The 19,551-nt window shown below is 43.1% G+C and overlaps 3 protein-coding genes across 3 annotated transcripts; 1 reads left to right on the top strand and 2 right to left on the bottom strand.

The window, feature by feature from the left end:
- Positions 1 to 269: 269 nt before the first annotated feature.
- On the top strand, positions 270 to 1,767 carry LOC128709004 (uncharacterized). Its single transcript, XM_053803987.1, has 3 exons — positions 270 to 356; positions 708 to 1,044; positions 1,322 to 1,767. Exons 1-3 carry the CDS (start codon positions 270 to 272, stop codon positions 1,765 to 1,767), a joined length of 870 nt encoding a protein of 289 aa, XP_053659962.1.
- A 2,364-nt stretch (positions 1,768 to 4,131) lies between these two features.
- LOC128718706 (tetraspanin-9-like) lies at positions 4,132 to 4,464 on the bottom strand. Its single transcript, XM_053812325.1, has one exon. The coding sequence runs from the start codon at positions 4,462 to 4,464 to the stop codon at positions 4,132 to 4,134; it is 333 nt and encodes a 110-aa protein (XP_053668300.1).
- An 849-nt stretch (positions 4,465 to 5,313) lies between these two features.
- Positions 5,314 to 6,354, bottom strand: LOC128719839 (tetraspanin-11-like). The gene is made up of 3 exons (XM_053813478.1): positions 6,277 to 6,354; positions 6,022 to 6,213; positions 5,314 to 5,745 (listed from the first exon to the last, which is right to left on the bottom strand). The coding sequence occupies exons 1-3, from the start codon at positions 6,352 to 6,354 to the stop codon at positions 5,314 to 5,316; spliced, it is 702 nt and encodes a 233-aa protein (XP_053669453.1).
- Between the last annotated feature and the right edge of the window lie 13,197 nt (positions 6,355 to 19,551).

The raw sequence follows: 19,551 nt of genomic DNA, 5'->3' as shown, positions 1-19,551 counted from the left end.
TTTCAAAGTGGGTGTTTTTTTTATTTGTTCCTTTATCACCCAACTGTCAAACAGTGACATCATTTTCGTGTTTGAAAAAAAAAAGAAAAACAACAAACGAAACAGAAACCGGATTGCGAAGCGAGCTGTGTGTTTTTCATTCCATATATAGTACAACGCACCCACAACATTATCGTTTTCGAAGTAAAGTGCATCCGTCTGGTACGCGAAACAATCGCGAACCCATCGATTGTGTACGGGGCGAGTCCCGAAACGTTACAGCAGCAACAATGTCCACAAACAGTGGCGGCAGTGCTGGTGGACAGTACCCAGCAAATGTAGCAGTCTCCAACTACCACGATATTTACGTTCAACAGGTATGGCGACGACGTACGATGGTGCCACGGTGCCGCGTCGTTACGGTTCACTCTCTCCCGTACACATTTCACTGCCAACAGTTGAAACAGCCGTCCCAAAGTCAGCCGAATGTCATGTACCACACGCGCTTCCTAAGGGGATGTCCGAAAACATCCCGAGACGCTTTCGCCGCGCGTGTGACGACATCTTTGCGAAAGTGACCAACGAACGGCACGGCACCCAAACAAAGACGCGACATTTTCTCTTTATTCCGATACGCGCCCGAATCGATCCATGCAAAGCGCGAACCACACAGTCTAGTGAACAGTCCGGTTAAAATGGTGCGTTTCTTTTACTCCGATATGTTTCAGCAGCCCGGCCAGGAAGAACTAGATAGCACAAATACAACCACCTCAGCTCCACCGGTACCACAGCCAACAGTGATAGTGTCCTCGCAGTCGGGCACACAGACCAGAAGCGACAGCAGTTCTCTCTACTTCCCGACAGCTCCACCCGTCCCGTACAGTGAGCTCGAGGAACCGAGCACCTCACGGCGCGGAGAACCGCCCAGCTACGATGAAGCGGTCGATGTGGAAGCGCCACCACCGTCCTACGATTCCCTGTTCGGACGGGTTCGAGAAGCGCGCAAATCTTCCCGGGGAATTCTGGATTTTATAGTAAACATTATTATTCTGGTGCTTGGCACGCGTGAGTATAGCACTGTTTTTGGATAACCGTATGCATTTAAAACAAATGGACGAATGGCACCAATTTTTCATACGAATTCCCTGCCACCAAATGGAGAACCCAGCACTGTTCACTGCATTTTCCGTGAATGTCCACCAATCAGTGGATTAAGGCGTTTTTTGCGTTCTGTTATCGTTAGCAGTGTTTTTTTTTGTCGTTGTCCAAAATTTGTCCAATTTGTTTAATGCATGAATTACTTGCACCGTTCGGAAGTTATATTGGGTATTTCTCCTTTCAGTCGGTTGCACCATCGCCCTGGGCATTACGATCGTCATACCGGTGTGTATGATCGTGTTCGGTTCCCTCTACCTGTACGATTGCCCGCAGGGTGAATACATACCGGTGTATCTTCTGGTCGGCGGTGGTTTCGGAGTGCTGAAACAATTGCTACACCTATCCACACGCGTCCGCAGCCGGGAGGAACAGGAACTGGAACGATTGCGGCAGACACCGACGCAAACGCTCATCAACTGCTTCATGCTCGGTTGGTTCATTATCGGTTCGTTTTGGATCTACCAAATCTACGAACCGAATTACGATCCGGCACTGGGCAAGTACTGCAACAAATCCCTGTACCTGTTTACCTTCTGGCTCATCACGTCCGTCTACATGATGCTGTTCATCATTACGATCGTGCTGTGCAGTGTCAGCATCATCAGCCTATGCTTTCACCGGCAAACCTAACCGGTATTGCCGGACGTTTCGATGGACACGGGCCCCGCACAGGCCCCTCACCCGACCAATGCGCACCACTAGAAGCCATCCTGCATGTGGCTAAAACACGCCTGCGCACATTATTCTCGCCGGAGGAGCTTGTTGTCGTGATGCATCATGCGTTGCACATAATTACATCTGATCTTTTATAAAAGATCGAGATTATCTGTTGGACGAACTGTGGATGGTTAGACAAAACCCCGATTAAAAACCCGCTATTTCAAAACGGTTTTAATTTGCTTCCGTTTGTTCCCTCTCAATGGTTTTTATTGTTGCGATCGTACAATCGATGTGATCTGCACCAAATAACATCTCGCCGTCGAAACAATCAGATACGTTGAGCGTGTTTGATAGCTCCTTGAGAGTCTGTTGCTTTTTTTTAAGATAACACCTCGATGTGGTAAATCGTATTGGTTGCAAAAAGTATAAATTTTGCACATTCATGATTTTTGTTGAGATCTCTTTGCTTTAAGGATCCGCAGGATCGCAACTTCTGCTTTCCAGCTACATCCACATTAAAGTTTTTTGTTTGTTTGAAGAGAAATTGTCTTTCAGCTTTTTGCTTGAAGCCGAAAGAATATGATGAGATGGGAAAATATTTTGCTTTGCACAAACGCACGAAAATATTGACGAACTGATCTAGTAAATTACTCCTCTGTATCGATTTTCTCCCATTTATTGCTTTCTTTTCCATTGCTTCAAATGCAAACTATTATGATACATTAAGTTAATCGAGCCCACCCAACAAGCCACGTACGCTGGTTGGCGTCAAACTTTTCTCCCTAAGTTGTTCACAACCGAACCCGAGACAGTTGAGCACTTGTCTGTGGGGTCTGTGTGGCATCGCATAGGTAATGCGCCATTTCGTTGGTCTATTTACAACCAAAACTATATGCCTCGAATTTTCTAAGCGTGTACAATGTGCGTATGCTTCCTTATGCTTTTAATAAAGAGCCGTGCGCACGTTTGCTGCACGAAGCTCCACTGCGGTAAGAACATAAAATAAAACGCCAAATCTATAGTGTACAGTAACGAAACACACAACAGCTGCGTTCGGTGTCGCACATGATTTAAATGTTTAGATATCTATATTATACATATATATATGTATTATCCATAAGCCAGTTAAATACACACACACATGCTACGGTTCAGTTACAGTGGAAGCTTTCTGTCTTCGTTTGCCACATGTTGGCGTGTGGCAGCTGTACGTGTGTATATCTATATTTTTTTAAATCATCCATTACCAACACCACAATGATAAATGGTGTGTTAAATTCTTAACGTTTAAATGAACTGTGTAAAACCACGAAGATTATACATGCATATATACATATACGCAATCGATTTATACAAAAAAAAGAGAATAAAGGGTAGACCTTCACGAAACAGACCAAAACAAAAAGAGCAAACACTAACAAACGGCTAATGCGCCATGTAGCGGTGCATGGTATAGTTAAATGCCAATGTAAATCTTGTGTAATGGAGAAAGATTTATAAAATGCTAAGGTGAAAGGAGCAAAAAGGCACACAAAATGTATAGGAGCAGAGTAAATGGTCTTACCTTTGGCGTTGATATAAAGTGCATAATGCATCTTACGGTCAGTACAACGCTTCTCTTTCTCATCAATTCAGTACTACTGGTTCAATCGGCCCAACTACATCCAAAAGCTGTACGATGTTTGTAATAACGATACGCGGTTCTATTTCATCTCACTGAACAGAATCAATAAAACAAATATTGGAGCGAGCCCTGAACACCCTGTGTCTAGTGGGAATTGATTTTTTCTAGGGTTTTTTTTTCTAAAGATGCGAGATGCTTCAATTTGCATAATGTACAATTCGTTAACTACATCTCTCATATGGTGAGAAATGTTTGAGGACGCTGTAGAACCTCCAGTATATGTCTCAATCTTCAACCAAATAGTCAATAATGTTGACTCAATGAACTATTCTGTTCCTTGATCAGGACACTGCTGAAGACTTGCTCAATACTTTAGTTCTCAGTTGGCAAAGGTCCCAGACAACTGGAATTAGCGCTCGTTGTTTTGGTTATTTTCCTTTCCCTTGCTTGGCTTATGTCCAAGATTTGACTGTTACGCGTAGACTCTGTGGAGTCATTGTGTATTCTCGGCTTATCCACCTTTGATGTTGCGCTATTACTCTCTAACTTCCTTAAGGTAGACCTTAAGTCCCTTAATTTCTAAATTATTAACGCGATCAATTTTCTCCCCGGATTATTCACGCAACAAATTGGGTACACAATCAGATACGTAATTTTATCTCCGCGATAAATTTATTTTTAATGCACTTGAATCAATTATACAATTAATTTTAAATGATTGTCAACATACAGTAAGCCATAATGATCGCCGGAACCATTACCAACAGCAGCAATATCGATGCTCCGCCGAGCAGCAAACAGTTCCGCACCAACGCCTGCGTGATCGCTTCATAGCAACCCATCCGGTAGATCGTGAGCGAGGTCTGCAGCTGCTGGCAGGGTCGCTTCCGGGCACCGTAATCATCCATACAGCACGAATCCGGGATCCGCTCGCTCCAGTCACGATAGTCCTCCACCCCGCAGCAGTGCAAATCCTCCTGCGTCATGTCCCAGGAAACGGTCGTCAACCGGCGGCGTCCATACATATCCAAGCTCTGGTACATCTGGTCCTGCAGCCCAACTGCAATTCGCTCCCGAAACGCGTAACCCAATACGGAACCGACACCCAGCACTACCACGGCCAGGAATGATAGCAGAAAGTACTGCGCATTGTGCCCACCCAAAGTTGGAAAATGGCGGAAAGAAATGGGAAATTTAAATTCTTTATCGCTTCTCTCACTTTATTAACCACTACATAAAAGCACATGGAATTATACAATCGTTCTGTTAGCATAAATTTTGCTCCCTCAATTTGCTTGTCGTGTCTTACAATTTGCAATCCTCTGTTTCTTTTTGTCGTCTCGCTTCCAGCCGATCGATTGTGTTAAATTAAAATATAAAAAAAATGCCTTAACAATTAGGATGTAATGAGAGCAAAGGGGGGGGCCTGCGGATGTGTAAATGCCTTACGTTTACGCGTGAAGCGCAAAAACATTTTTCCAACGCCACAAGGGAAATGTGTGATTCTTACGCTCAAATTAAAGGAAAGCACATTTACAACAAACAAAAAAGCTAATGAAAGAAACCCCCGATGTAAAGCTCCGTCCGGTCTACGCGCTGTTACAACGAATTTACACAAGGTATGATTGTGCCGTACTGGACGGAATGCTGTTGAAGCTTGCAAGTTTGTGTTCTGCCCCGTCCGCTCTGTTCGTTCGCCGACTCCACACGGACAGGGGAGCCATGAAACGGGCAGTAAAAGTAGATGTCTTAAAGTATCGAAGTACAAAGTTTGTGCGACTCGGAGATGGATTCTCGCTATTGCTTGCTCAGCGTGCAAACCCGGTGCATTACTTTCCACGGAGGATGGAAAGTCCACCGGCGAGGGGGAAACGCCCCGGATGCCGCCTTGCTTATTCAATCATCCGGAACAGTGAGCACGAGAATATCATGCCGAATATCAGCAGCACCGCGACACCAATGCCGCCACCACCGATGATGGCCGCATTATCCCGTATGTAGCTGGACGTGATCTCGAGACAACCGTTGATGTAGATGTTTTCCGGGCTCGGATTTTCGATGCACGGTTTGTAGCCGTCCAGCGTGCGCTGGCAGCACGACTGCGGGATGTCACCGCGCCAGTCGCTGTAGCTCTTGACGCCGCAGCACTTGAGCCGCTGCTGTGTTTCGTCCCACGCCGTCGTAATGGTGCGCCGCGTACCGTACAAACTCATCGACGAGCGCATCTCGTCGCCCATCGTTTGCGACACCTTCTCGCGGAAAACGTACCCAAGGATGCCACCGATCAGCATCGTCACGAAGATGAGGAACACCAGTATGAAGTACTGCAATTGCGAACCCCGCAGAAACAGCGTGCGAATGCGTCACCACCGCCCCGGAAGCGTTCAAAGAGCCCGTGGCGGAGGGGGGTGGTAGGTTGGTGAAGGATAGGTGCGGTGGCACACACAATCGGAAGAAAAAGAAAAAGAAGCATTTTAATCGAACGGAAGAACAACTCATTTTAACTTGCAACGTGTGTAACTGCTTGTTCCAATCGGGTTTTCTCGTTAAGCGACTACTACTCAAGCGACAACAAGCTGTTGGAGCACGGGGAAACCTACCGTCAGTAGCATACACTTGTACTCCTTAGCCGCACCCATGCATCCGAAGAACGACAGCAGACAAACCAGGGCGGAGGTGGCAATCAGCACGTACACCGCGCCGGAGAACAGATTCGTACCGAGCAGCTCGTTGATGAAGTGTTTGTCCACCAGTGTCCAGATACCCAACCCAAACACGATTGCGCCACCGAGCTGTAATGCAACAGGGTTGTTAATTCCCGGCAGAGGGCGTACGCCACTGGCGACGATACTCACGAAGATGACAAAGTTGGCCACAAACATGCTGTACTTTACGCACTGCCCGCAGCAGTCCATTCTACCTCCGGATCCCATGGTGTACGGTGCTTGTCCCTAACCTATGCCAGAAGTGATGCCGAACCTGCCGAGATGGAAACATGTTGGGAACATTGTTATATTTTATACTAAAAAATGATTTTTTTGAAACTAGAACGATGCAATTATTATGACGATGTGCGAGTATTACTTCAGTAAAGGCACTAGAACTGGAAGTTACTATAATGGAAGAGGATCGCATTCTTGGAACTCTTTTTTTACAGAAGAACGGCCAGACCGTATATCTTATAAGCTACCCTTAATATCTAACATTTTTAACCAAAACAACTTAAAGCTAACAGGTTTGCTGATAAGTCCCCGGTCTGACACATAGATGGCGCCGCTAGTATTAAATGCATATTATTTTTATATAGTACCAACCTTCAAATGATTCGTGTCAAAATTTGACGTCTGTATGTCAATTAGTTTGTGAGACAGAGCGTCTTTTGTCAAGCAACTTTTGTGCAAGTGTTGTTCCACCAAGACAACGCACCGTGCCACAAGTCATTGAGAACGATGGCAAAAAAAAAAATTCATGAATTGGGCTTCGAATTGAGGCAAAACCGAAGGAGTACTACCAAAATGGTTTTAAAAAAATTGGAAGGTCGTTATAATCGTTGTATCGCTCTTGAAGGGAACTATGTTGAATAATAAAAACGAATTTTGACAAAAAAATGTGTTTTTCTTTGTTAGACCGGGGACTTATCAGCCAACCTGTTATGTGGATGAGAGACATTTTCTTCTCTAACCCTGAGGTTGTACCTTATCCCGAGTGGATTCGGAAATAAGTGTATGTTAAATGCTTGTACTGCCATCATATTGTAGTCCTTTGGAGTCCTCAACCTGGAAAGAAAAGCCATGCGAACATCCAAATTGCGATGGAGTGAAGGTGACTTGGCGGCGTGAGTGGTTTAGTGGACTCCTGCAACAGTCCAACACCTCAATGCGTCTGTAACACCATCTCCAATTCCAACGGACTATCGTCCATGTTTGGGGAACCAGAGTTAGTAGTCCAAGTTCAGCATATTTTACGCTGAGAGTTCTCGCCTTATATTAACCTTTGAGCTCTTTTGATAATAGGATTGATCCTAAACATCGTAGGAAACTCCACGTCAGAGATTGTGACTGCCTAAGTATCTTATAGTCACCAATAACAAACAAGAGTAGTAGGAACTACTGATGAACAAGGCAAGAATAATATCACAACACACATTCTTGGGAACACTTATTGGAAGTTAATTACTTGATCATACATTTCGACAGTTTGTTGACAGTACCATAGTGGAGCCTGTTTTGATCAATGTTTTAATTAGAAACATATAAGTTCACCCGTAGCGAACCTTTGTACAAAGTACGGAAATATTTCATCCAAGGATAGGACGAGGGATTCCATTTTTCAGTGTCAAATGATCCAAGATTTGGGGAGCTATTATGAAACTATCTCGTCAATATCTCATTGGGAGCAAGTTCTTGAAAATGGTTCCAGAACTTCCAGCGCTCCGTACTCCAACAAGCGTTACTGGCAAATTGTTCTCCTCTGTTTGAGTGTACTCTGAGTTGATATTTCCTTGAATGCGTTGGTACTCTGGGTTGGTGCTACTGTCATTTTCCCGGTGCGCCCACCCGTAACGATCCGATAACGTACGTCGATCACCACTTGCGTGACTCATATGCTGTTGACAACGAACTCCCCACAGTGTCACCTTCGCGCACAACCGTAGGTGCCAACCTCCTATCGGTTTACCGTAAACACTACCCTCGCTTCGACCTACGGACCACGCGGCGTCTAAGCGGCGGAACCTTCCCCTTGGATTGTTCACGATGTCAATTGCTTAATTGACTTTAGCGTACAAACCACAGCATTTACGCACTGCTCCAGCAGCATGGCTCGGTACCGGCAGGTTGTCCGGTAAGCAGTGTGTAACGTTCGAGGCCACCGGGCTACCGTTAAAGGCCACGGTTGGCACAAGTGTAGCGTGCACACGTTATGCTGCGGTGTGTCGTTAGGCCCAGCTCATCAGCGCCGGATGTTTGTGTGTGGATCCGCATACTCGACCAAGGTCAGATGCCGCTGTTTACGTCGGTAGGAGACGCATTATTAGCGTGTCTTTGTTGCTGGAAGCCATGATCAAAACCGAATTTCTAGAACGATATTTTTAAAGATGTCACAGATGTCGAAGATGGCGCAGTAGGGGTGCTATGAGTTGTTGCCACGATTCAGATGTTTTACGCAACATGATATGATTCTGGGATGCCTGTGGTCTGATGTCATTTATTGGAGACTTTCGCTATGCTTGATTCGTTCCGTAGGTGTTCTATTACAACACATATGTGGAACTATCTCACATTCTTAATCCTAGACATGGCGGTACTCATACGGGCACCAGAATAGCTAACATCCGTTGGATTGTACTAATTGAAGGACTACTGTAGAGGAAACACTGTAACACATCATCAGGTTACCTTGTAGTTCCAAGTCAATCTAGATTACCTGGCAGCATTTTCACTATTTCCCCAACAAATCGTTCCAATCTCATCGTGATTGATCTCACAAGATTATTCATCAAACAACTGCGGACAAAACTCAATCTCGTTACGTACACCGTTGTTCACCGCATATCAACCCATCTCAGCAGTGTTGGCCACTTCCTGCATCCCATCGCCATCTCGATGTGTTGCGCGCGGTTCCAAAAGTGAACGGATGGCTGCCATTCATCGAAGAAACGCACGGTCGAGGGTCAATGCCGAAATCGTTCACCGTACCTTCGTAACCTTCCACCGGTCGAACCACCGTTCACCGTCCCTGACCATCGAGGTTCCGGTTTCCTTGGGAAGTGACCACACGGTACTTTCGCTTTTTGTGTGTGTGTGTGTGTGTGTGTGTGTGTGTGTGTATTGCGTCTCTCTCAACCCGGCCAGACAATATTTGCTCTCCCTTCCTACCCTGATCTGCCCCGACTAGCCTGGTTGGGCCGTCCTGGGAACCAGATTCGGTGGGTGTTTCACGCTCGCAAAACGCGTCTACTTGCACGTTCGGCCCATCCCAGCGGCGGTCAATGATGCTGGCGTAAAGTGTAGGTAATGCTGGATTACGCAACAGCAACTCGTCGAGCGACCATCAGACCACGTACGAGACCGTGCCGTCTAATGGTGAGGGTCCGCGAGGGTTGTCCGATTATGTCGCCGACGGTTTTGGTGCCGCCCAGTTCGGGAAGCATGCGCCATCGGTGGCAGATGGTTACGACACTGGGAAGCACCGTGCGGGACCACCTTCTTCATTTCTTTCCTTACTGCCCGATCGAGCCGCCATCAATGTGCGATCTTTACGTTCCCCTCGCGCAAATGGGCACGTAAAAAGCAATTAGTGTGTGGAAAAGGGTTTTGGATCTGCTCATGTGCAGCAATTTTTAACTAAAATAAACATAAGCAAGCAGGAAATAAAATAACGCTTAAAAACAACCCTCTCAATACCTAAAGATCGCTAATGATGATCGTCGTTTGCATTTTTCATATGGATACGACCATCAACAGGGAAAGTTGGAACGCTTTGTCTTCCATACCCAATCGTTCATCGTTGTGCAACGGGGCTGTTCGTTTGGGTTGGATACTCCTTGCGGTGGTTCGGAGGTTTTTTTTTTTTGGACACAACAACACCTCAGGAACACCAATCCGGGGATAATCGACGCGTCATGACGTTAACAATCACATCTTGGCGCTATTTATGAACATTCAACCAACGATAATCTAGCAGATTAATGAAACGAAGCTGCAAACAATGCACGTTCAACACGCCTTTGGGAGTGACAGTGATAAATTAAGTAGTTTTATCTATTTAAAGCAGTGAATTCATGTTGATAAAGATATGATAAAGGCGCGATGGTAGATAAAGTTGATCAAGCGGTACATTTGGAGTATTTTTCTTCGCTTTCTAAGGTCTCTTTCGGCGGCATGTTGGTAGCGGCACCGGTCTTCACACGAACGGACCGGACCGAAATCCCATCCGGACCAATCCTCCAAACGCAGGTGTGGCTTTCTAACAGCGGATAAATAAAGTCAAAGAAAGCCAGAAATGGTGTAGGCCTAGACCTCTTGAGGTTGTTGTGCCGATGAAGAAGAAGGTCTCTTTAAGTCTAAGTCTAAGTCTGACCAAATAAAACTTATATTCAATGGTATGACATGACAATATGACAGTAGGACAGTATGACATTAACACAGATATACTTAATACATGTAATGGATATACTCAATCATATGCACTAGAATAGAAGAGAATAAATTCCTCGAATTCCTTAAAATACTGAGCATATTTTATTGCTCAATTGACTCATTGTTTGTCCTTCTTAAAACTTCTGTGAAGAATCATATTTAAAATGTCACTAAGTTTCCCAATCACTTTGCTAAACTTTAGACATAAGACTTAACTTTGTAAGCTGAGCCCTTTTCTTGAAGATATGCTTCGTTAACATTCCTTCAAAAATTGCTTTCATTCACACAGTTCCGTTCGGTTGACGAGCGAAATCACGACGTCACGCATAACCTGAACGCACATTTTTTTGTTTCGCTTGCTATCGAAAATCCAATCGAGAGGCATAACGAGCCACTGTCCCCGTCAATATCACACCCAAGTGCGGATGGCTCCCGGTGTCATCTACGGTGCCGATCAGAAGATCAATGTTCCGGCCCGAAGTGCTAACAGTCAAACACTCGCATCCGATAAATGGTGAGTTCACCTGAGACACTCGGTCGTTCGTTAGGGCACAAAGCTACAACACAAGCGTCATTTGAAATCCATTATCGCATTATCCATATGCTCTTCAATCCGGTTTCCAACGTTCCATCCACATTGGAATGTTTCTTGCAAAGCGAAGTTATGATTCATTCACTATTCTTAACTGAGTTGGTAAGTTGGTTGGTAATTATAGTTCTACTTTACCTTGCCTTTTTTTTAAATCAATATTCAAAACACTGACGGTTAGTGCAACGCAAGGACAAGCGATCGTTACGCGTTACGATCGCTCAAAACACGGAACGTGACTCGCTTCTATGACTAGCTCCAATTAAGAGTTCTATTTCTGCCGTGCCAGTTGTGCTACGGTCATGCATCTGGAATGTCGTTTGGCTGCGCGATCACTGGAAGCAACTCGTGACTTGAGTCATGTGACGCTATCGGGAACATGAGCGATAGCTACATTTAAGTGGAGGTAGCTTCCTTATCCCTGAACTCCACCACAACATGTTGAAATGTTTTGTTTTTTATTTTGGACCCTTTGCATAGTTTCCCACAAACACTTAACTTTAGGTGTCTCTTTAATGTGAGCATTTAAAACCACTAAAAATTGAATTAAAATTGCCGGCACGAATTTTTGAATCCCCAACCCTGCATCTTGTCGCAATGTTACGCAAATCTAATCTTATTCCGGCTAAGGATGCATGCGCCAAACCTCGCGAGCATAACAATCATTGCTATTGATGGAGACACCAAGGCAAACCTCGTCGGGGAGTCACTTGTGAAAGCAAAAGCCTCTTTTCGCCGTTGCGCTGAGGTTTCGTTTGTTTTGCCTACGTTTTCGCTGCTTCTTTATCAATTGGAGCGCTTTGAATTTCAATTTCGGTTGGAACGAACCGTGAAGTAACTGTGCAAACTTTGGTGCGAATGTGGTATGTGGTGCTGTGTATGAGCGAATTAAAATAAGTGTACACCTTGTTTGAGTGGAAATGTCCTAACTACTTATGTCTTGCGTGATTAGTTTTAGCATCAAAATCATCAAGTGCCAATTGCGATATTCATTTTATACTTAACAAAGAGGTTTGTCAATTTCAAACTTCAATCCGCTTTAAATCGAACTAGAAATTGGTGCTTTAAGCGCCAATTGTTGCTTCAAAGTAGGTATTTTAGCCCCAATTATTAGGGCCAAATGCCGCTATCACAAAGAGGCTAAACTGCTTTTGCCTTCATCGCCCGATGGAAATACTTTACAAGAGTTGCAAACTGTTATTTAATCCATTTTAATCAAGGCAACAATGAGAGTGCTGCCGCTACTTAAGAAATAGCGCCAAATCACCGAACTTTGTGTGACGTCATGGCGCCTGGTAGTATGCAAAAAAAAGTGCAAAATCTAACCAGAAAAGATCTAGCGTAAAAGGAGAAAAGGCAGAGATGTATCTTGTAGGTGAAACAAGTGAAATTCCTCTATTTTAGAAACGGGTTTTACAATTTATTTAACACTCATAATTATTACCATAACCTTAAAATTTGTAGTTTTCATTGGCTACCCCATAATTAGTACCTTAAAAATATTCATTTATGTTTGGGATTCCTCTGCTTTCAGCTGCAGTTTTCACCCATAAATAGTTATATCCAAGCATCACTTTCCCAATACCTCACTGAGAACATCCAGCAATTCTCCATCATTCAAGCTTTTCGAAACCAGCGCAACCCCAAAACCACAGAATTCTCAGAAGGTTCAACCCGCTGATTCGAAATGATCCATAAATAAGTTTGCCCCCGTCCCATATATTTAAAGGTGAAACTATTGTCTATTCGAAATTAAGCTCATAAAAAAAAATCTCCATTCACACACCGCCAAAGACAATGTTTAGGTGAGGCAATAACCGGCAATCTAACTGGTTCGGTGGAATTTTCTCCAAATAAAGATCACCGAACCGACTGGCCCAACCGGCGTGGAAGAATTGTTCGAACCAGTTTCAAGCTCAAAGTGTCCGGCTAAACCGTCAAACAAGCCTGTTAGCATCCTATTAGCATACGGTGAACGGTCAACCATGTGAAACGTCGCTCAAGAACGTGGTCAGATGTTGTAAACAGGTGAAGATTAGTTAATTTGGCGTTGATTCTTCAAACGTGATACATCCTGGGTGTAAAACCGATTACAGACCCGCAGTCTAACCTAGGGCAAGCGCAGTATGAAGTCACTTTTTGTGCCAAGTGATAGCGTCATTCTATTCACGTCTCCAACCGGCAAAAAAAAACAAGGTGACTGACCCTTGCTGACGGGTTCCTAATGGTATTGGAAATAGTGTTTCGTTGCACCGCCAGCATTCAAACCCCAACACCGCTCTACTCGCGACGAACGACGATATGAATCTCGCTTTAAAAATTGCACCCACCATTCCATTTGCATTGCCGCCCCAGGACACAATCGGCACCCGGGCATCCGAGCTGGGCTTGGAGTTAAGCTGGTTTTGTTCCCTGCTCCAAACATCGCAAACCGGAAACGGGCGTAGGGAAGTGTCAACCGGGTTCGTTTTTTTTTTATGGACACTTTGCGTGTTGCAGGTGATTGATTAGGGCACGTGTCAATGTACGCTGCGGGTAAATAGTATGGGTAGTAAGGTAAAGTTCATTGTACATTCAGTAGCAGCATGAATAGACAACTCATTGGGCAGCCATTTGGAGGGTTCTTTTTTTTAGAACTTCTGTCTATACGGCAATTGCTAGTAGAATTTGTTTGATTTTTAGATTACTTGGAAAAAAATCTGCTTCAAACAATAATTTTAAGTAAACTATTGATCAGATCAAGATTTTTCTATTTTTACTGCTACTAGACTTCACTTTTTTTCTCTTTAATCTACTTCTTTCTTCTGTTCTATTTCTTATTTCTTCGCTTTTCCTACTTTATATTAATCTTTTTTTCTTTTCCACAATTTTTCTTCCATTACAATCAATTTAAAAATATTAATTTCTCTTAATAAAGTTTTTATCGGACTTTTTGCGAGTTGTTCTTCCCTGACATTGTTCTTTCTGTTAGCTTTGGTTAGTGGTGGCAGTCTTGCATTCCTGCCTAATTAGTCGTACGTGATGTGCAAACGGACGCTTTGATCAGCCTATTGTTCATCGGGTTCTTTGAACAATTTTTAAATCTATTGATGAAAAAGTACTCAAGCCGAATATTTAAAATATTTCATATTATAAATTTATCTTGCCTGCATTCTTGCTTTGCCCAGCCCCAAAACCCTCCCGGGACACATTTGAATCGGTTTCAAACGGCTGCCCAAAAAAGGGGTGCTGAAATTCTGGCTGACTTTATTTTAATTTTCCTAAAACACCTGTTCCACACACATCGCATGATCCAACGCCACATTCTAAACACTCTCGCTTCATTCCATTGTTCGAGCCCGAACCTCGCTCGATGTTTCATTCTCTTTGTTTTTCCCCCAATTTTAGGGGTGTTTGGATGCATGTGTATAACAAAAAAACCGAAATACACGCACAAAACGTACAACTTAATTAATTACACTTCCGGCGTTTCGGCGTTATGTGCAGTACGAGGCTGAATATTATTCTGTAAAAATAAAGGAAACCTAGGGGAAAGTAGGTAAAGACGGACACCCTAAGATTAAATTTAAAGATCTTTTCAACTATAAATGCGGTGGTCATCAGCAATGTGTAAACCTTATTTAGCTTACGCATTATCGAATAATTAATTTACATCTTAAAATTTTCACAGATTTTGATGTTTTTGTCAGTGAGGGAAAGACAGTTGAAGGGTAAGTCGACCACTTATAGAAAAGATTTGAAGCTCAAGAAGCCAATAAAGTTTTATCATTAAGCATTGTGGACAGGCATGTAAACTAAGCGGTTTTGCATGCATTAAAGAAATTATTTATAAAACAAAATCTTAAACCTTAGAACTATCCATCAAACGTAAGCCATGCCAAACATCAGCTTTCACACATGAAAATCAAATAATCAAAATCCAATAGAACCTCTTTTCTATGTCTCACGTATGTTGTGCCAGTTCCACTTTTTAATCTATGTTGAAAACAGAAGCAAGAGGTCCAAGCCGCAAAATATTGAGTTTCTCTGTTAACCAACCATCGATAACAACAAGTCCTCAGTGTCCGTCTTTCCCATTAAGTTGCCTATTTTTTGTTTGTTTTGAATTACAATAATGAACCATTCAAACAGCTATAATTACCGTTATTTCCACAGCAGCGTACTTAATACTCAAGACAACTCGTTTACGTTGCAAACCAACCGAATATACAAATTACAAGAGGACGTAGAACATAATACCCGTAATAACCAAATAACACCCCTTCACGTGCTGATGAATAATACTAATTTTTTGTTTATAATTTTGACACACGGACAAATTTGACAGCATAACAGTTCTTCAATGTTTTGTTTACACGTTCAGTTTTGATGCTGCATCATTGCATTATTTCATAAAATTATTTAACCAACAACTATAAAAGGTGTCCATCTTTGCCCTACATTCCCCTACATCCCAATAAAACAATTCACACCGTGCGTCGGTTTCAATTTGTTAGGGGAGTGGTAATATGTATAGAAAAAAAACCCAAAAATTAATACCTTTCCTTCTCACCAGAAGGAGTGCTCTCTCTGCAGGATCGTCAGACCGGCAACAGCCCGGTTTCAGTTTCCGGTTCGTAAGGATCGCAGCGGCGCGATCGATAATCGTAAATTATTTCCAAAACAATTATCTCGTTTGCGCTTCGTTTCTTTTACACTCTTGGCAAATAAATATTCTTCCCCCAGGGATGCCTTTTTTCCTCGCTTGGTTCTTCTAATCCGAAGCAAAACTCGTTAGCATAGCACCACTCGACAAAATAGTGCGCCTGCCGTTAAGCGCGTACTGGTGGTCGGATCCGTTCGGTCGAGTTTCAAAAAACTGTCGAAATGGAAATGGAACACATTACTCCAATGATTTATGCTAATCGGTACCACTCACGGCAGATAGTAAATCGTACGGACCCCTTCAGAAAACAAACGCTCCGGAAGACCAGCGGGAACCTTCGCCTCGCTCGAAGAGTGAAAGTTGACTGATGAAATACGGTCGAAAGATTGTACGGTTCCCCAAGCTCCCCCGGCTGTATGATGGATGCAAAGTGTGATAAATTATCTACCTTTTCTGTTTAATTTATTTGCTACTTAAATCTTGCGCGGTGACATCGACACACTATTGCTGCCCAAAAACGTGACCGGAAACATTATCTCGACAGTTTTTTCAACTATGGCTGAAATCCACATCTAAGCCGTAATGTTTTGATAACAAAAACCGATCCGTTTTTTTTTTTTTTACGACACATTTCCGTAACATTGGGCGCCCACAGCTGGTGTTGTGCAACGCTTTTCTCCGCGTGCGCATACAGTCACGTGTCGCGCTTTGTTGCCGCATGAATGAGTTGACGGATCGATTGTGTGATGATTGGCGTGATCGTACGCCCTAAATGCACCTTCCACGTGAAGAATTTTAATGAAGCAACGAATGGATTGTTGTTTGGATGGTTGAAATGATGCATTGGGTTGGGGAAAAATCATAATACTTGAGCCGGTTGGAAACATGCTATAATAAATATGATGGAAATCTAATGGAGTTGACTAAAGAAAAGGGAAAGAGTTTATGGGAAAATAATTAATAGCCAATTGAAAGTGGACAATTTATGCCCCAAAACAAATGGCAAACGCATTAAACTTCCATAAATGGTGCATTATTCCGTGAGCTGTTGAGCACAAGATCGCAGGAATTCACAACAACTGCGCAAAAAAGCATTACTTTCCTCACTTAGCAACACAATGTAAAATATTCTTTGCCGTGCCCCGCTCAACATGGGCAGCATGAATAATGATCTTCGCTTTTCATTGTATTTTTCCACACCAACCCACTAACAAGCATCGATCGGTGCCGCCCCCAACGACCATATCTTCCCGCAAAACGGTTCGAGTTTCGGTTGACGATTTCTAAATAAAGCCATTACGATAACCGCACAACATGTCGCCTTCCCACACCCCGTGGCCATGCTGTGCGCCCCATATCAAACAAGATCAGCATCGTTACCGTGCCGCGGACAAAGCACGCCTACACCGACGCGCCAACAGACACTTAACGACGCGCTAAGTTTTTTTCCGTTCAACAACGCCGGCAGCAGCGCCGGCAACGGCAACATAAGATACGTGTCACCCATCCTCGGCCGTGTGATGCCGGGGGAAGGGTGGTATCATTAGAAACGTAAACAAGCGATACGTTGTCAACTTTACGAGCCCCAAAAACCCGTGGTGAGTACCCCACTGTGCCGTTGAAGTAGAAAGTCTCACGAACCAAGGGGGAGGCTTTATGACGGATTTTAATGGTTTAAGAATCTTAAACACGTAGTGTTACAATTTATGTGCCTGCCGTTCGTTGTTGATGCGATCGAGAAGATCTATCTGCCGTGTGAGCGCTGTTCCGTGGGTGTATCTCATAATACCCACCAGTAGCCCACCGTTAGTTAGGCAACTTTATTGGGCCTTTCTGTTTTGTTTGTTTGTTCTTAGGGAGTTTTTTGTTATTATTCTGATAATTCGTAAACCTTAATGGAAATGGATACCTGTGGTATAAATCTGGAAATATTTCCTTGGAACATCTTTCTTTGGATGATGATATATATAAACCTTAATTCAGGAGTAAGGACATCATCAAGGATGAATAATCCACTAACACTGCAGGTCTGTCTGTAGAAGCTTTGAGCCTATATTCGCCGCTTTACATTTTTACAATCTATTTTCTTATTCATGGTACTGTGTGTGCTACGTGTTTTTAATTGCTAGTTTTTCACTCTCTTGATTTTTGTACAGGTGTGTAATTTTTTCTCAGTTCTAAAGTTTTTAAGATTTGCTTTATGAGTTTTATATGTGCTAAAGAGTCTAGCCATTTTGTTACTGTTTTTCTGTCACTGCTCTGAAAAAAACTGAACAGAAAACTGTTCTTGGCAAAAACCATATGTTTTCTATTAATTAACTGAATACTTCCTCTGTAATTACAATAATTAATGATTGCATATTAAATTAGTTAACAGAAATGAAGATCACAATATCTACTTCCTGAGAATAATTGGCTTGATGTGATCAATTATGAATGAATTTTTATTGAAAATTGTGAAAATAGATAAACAAATTTTATACATTCTATGGTAATGTAGTCGGACAAAAGATCTTAATTGATAATTTATTGCAGGTTCTTCGTCCACAATTTCAAACAACTAATGTACCATAATTAAATAAAAATCAGTTTACGATCCAAAAGCCATATTCCGTCCGTATATTTCCTGCCAATTTGTAGATAAAATAGGCAAGCGATGATGGAAACCATTAGCGCACCGTACCACCATCAAGGAAGCAGAACTGTGGATCAAATCAGGTTATATGATGCATCACTAATTTATGAAAATCGTTTGCCATACAGTAATCGTTTTTTTTTTTTTATTCCACCCAATCATGGTTGGCTTCCCTACCATTCGATCAAGTAATCCATGGAACCATGGAGTACTGCTTGGTATAAACGCAAATCCTCCACAACAAACCAACCACACACACAGACACCAGACATATTCGGGTCAATGCCATCCCGTGCACGTTTGCTATGGTACGTTCTGAGAAGAAGCGTAAGAAAATCCAAGCTAATCAAACAGATTTGGTTGCAGCGTACAAGCGGCAAAGTTAATGCGAGCGCCAACAAGTGCTTTTACAACGCTACCCAAACAATCTTCCCACAAACATGGCTTTGAAAATACCAAAACGAAACATTGAAATGAATTCACACTTTCGCAGGCAAACGGAGACAAACAAACTAGCACTGCAACGAATGTCTTGTCCGCTTTTAAGACAATAATAAAAAATAAATAAATGAACCCCCCATTTGTTTGCGATGGCCGGTAGCCGGATTTATCGTTCGCTCGATTGGAATGTCAATGTGAAGAAACAACGCAAGAATACGCGCGTTGGTTAATTGCGCTCGGAGCGGTTTTTGTCTTGAAGGACGCCCATTGAATCATAAATAATATGACGTTTCGGAAGCGAACTGCATTAAAAAAAGGCAACAGAAAAAAAACAAACAAAAACCAGGTAAAGGAAACGTTTCGTTTTTGGAAAAAGAAAAAACCAAAAACTTCAAGTTCATCATTTTGCGAAGCCTAAATTGTCTAATTTGTAGCTGTTTTTCTCTCTCGCTCTCTCGCCTCTCTCTCTCTCTTTTCTACAACGGAGGTCAAAATGTTGGCTTTCCCAGCCTGCTCGATCGTCGCTAACCTTCCGCGACTTCGATCGTGCAAAATTCATTTCCAACCGTGCACAGAACCGAGTGACTTCAACGCTGGTATAGAAAGGGAACGTTTGCAGCACTGCGTCGGTGTGCAGCAGTGTGCCCAACCGCCACGATTCCACTTGCCACGAGCGGTCGA

The sequence above is a fragment of the Anopheles marshallii genome, chromosome 2 (genome assembly GCF_943734725.1).
Source record: "Anopheles marshallii chromosome 2, idAnoMarsDA_429_01, whole genome shotgun sequence".
Classification (NCBI taxonomy): domain Eukaryota; kingdom Metazoa; phylum Arthropoda; class Insecta; order Diptera; family Culicidae; genus Anopheles; species Anopheles marshallii.
This window is presented reverse-complemented; position numbering and strand designations above follow the sequence as displayed.

Coding starts and splice junctions, on each gene's coding strand:
- LOC128709004 (XM_053803987.1), top strand. CDS start 270: ATGTCCACAAACAGTGGCGGCAGTGCTGGTGGACAGTACCCAGCAAAT. Junction 357..707: donor ACGATATTTACGTTCAACAG/GTATGGCGACGA, acceptor GATATGTTTCAG/CAGCCCGGCCAGGAAGAACT. Junction 1,045..1,321: donor TATTCTGGTGCTTGGCACGC/GTGAGTATAGCA, acceptor TTCTCCTTTCAG/TCGGTTGCACCATCGCCCTG.
- LOC128718706 (XM_053812325.1), bottom strand. CDS start 4,464: ATGTACCAGAGCTTGGATATGTATGGACGCCGCCGGTTGACGACCGTT.
- LOC128719839 (XM_053813478.1), bottom strand. CDS start 6,354: ATGGGATCCGGAGGTAGAATGGACTGCTGCGGGCAGTGCGTAAAGTAC. Junction 6,214..6,276: donor TGGCCAACTTTGTCATCTTC/GTGAGTATCGTC, acceptor GTTGCATTACAG/CTCGGTGGCGCAATCGTGTT. Junction 5,746..6,021: donor ACAAGTGTATGCTACTGACG/GTAGGTTTCCCC, acceptor TCGCAATTGCAG/TACTTCATACTGGTGTTCCT.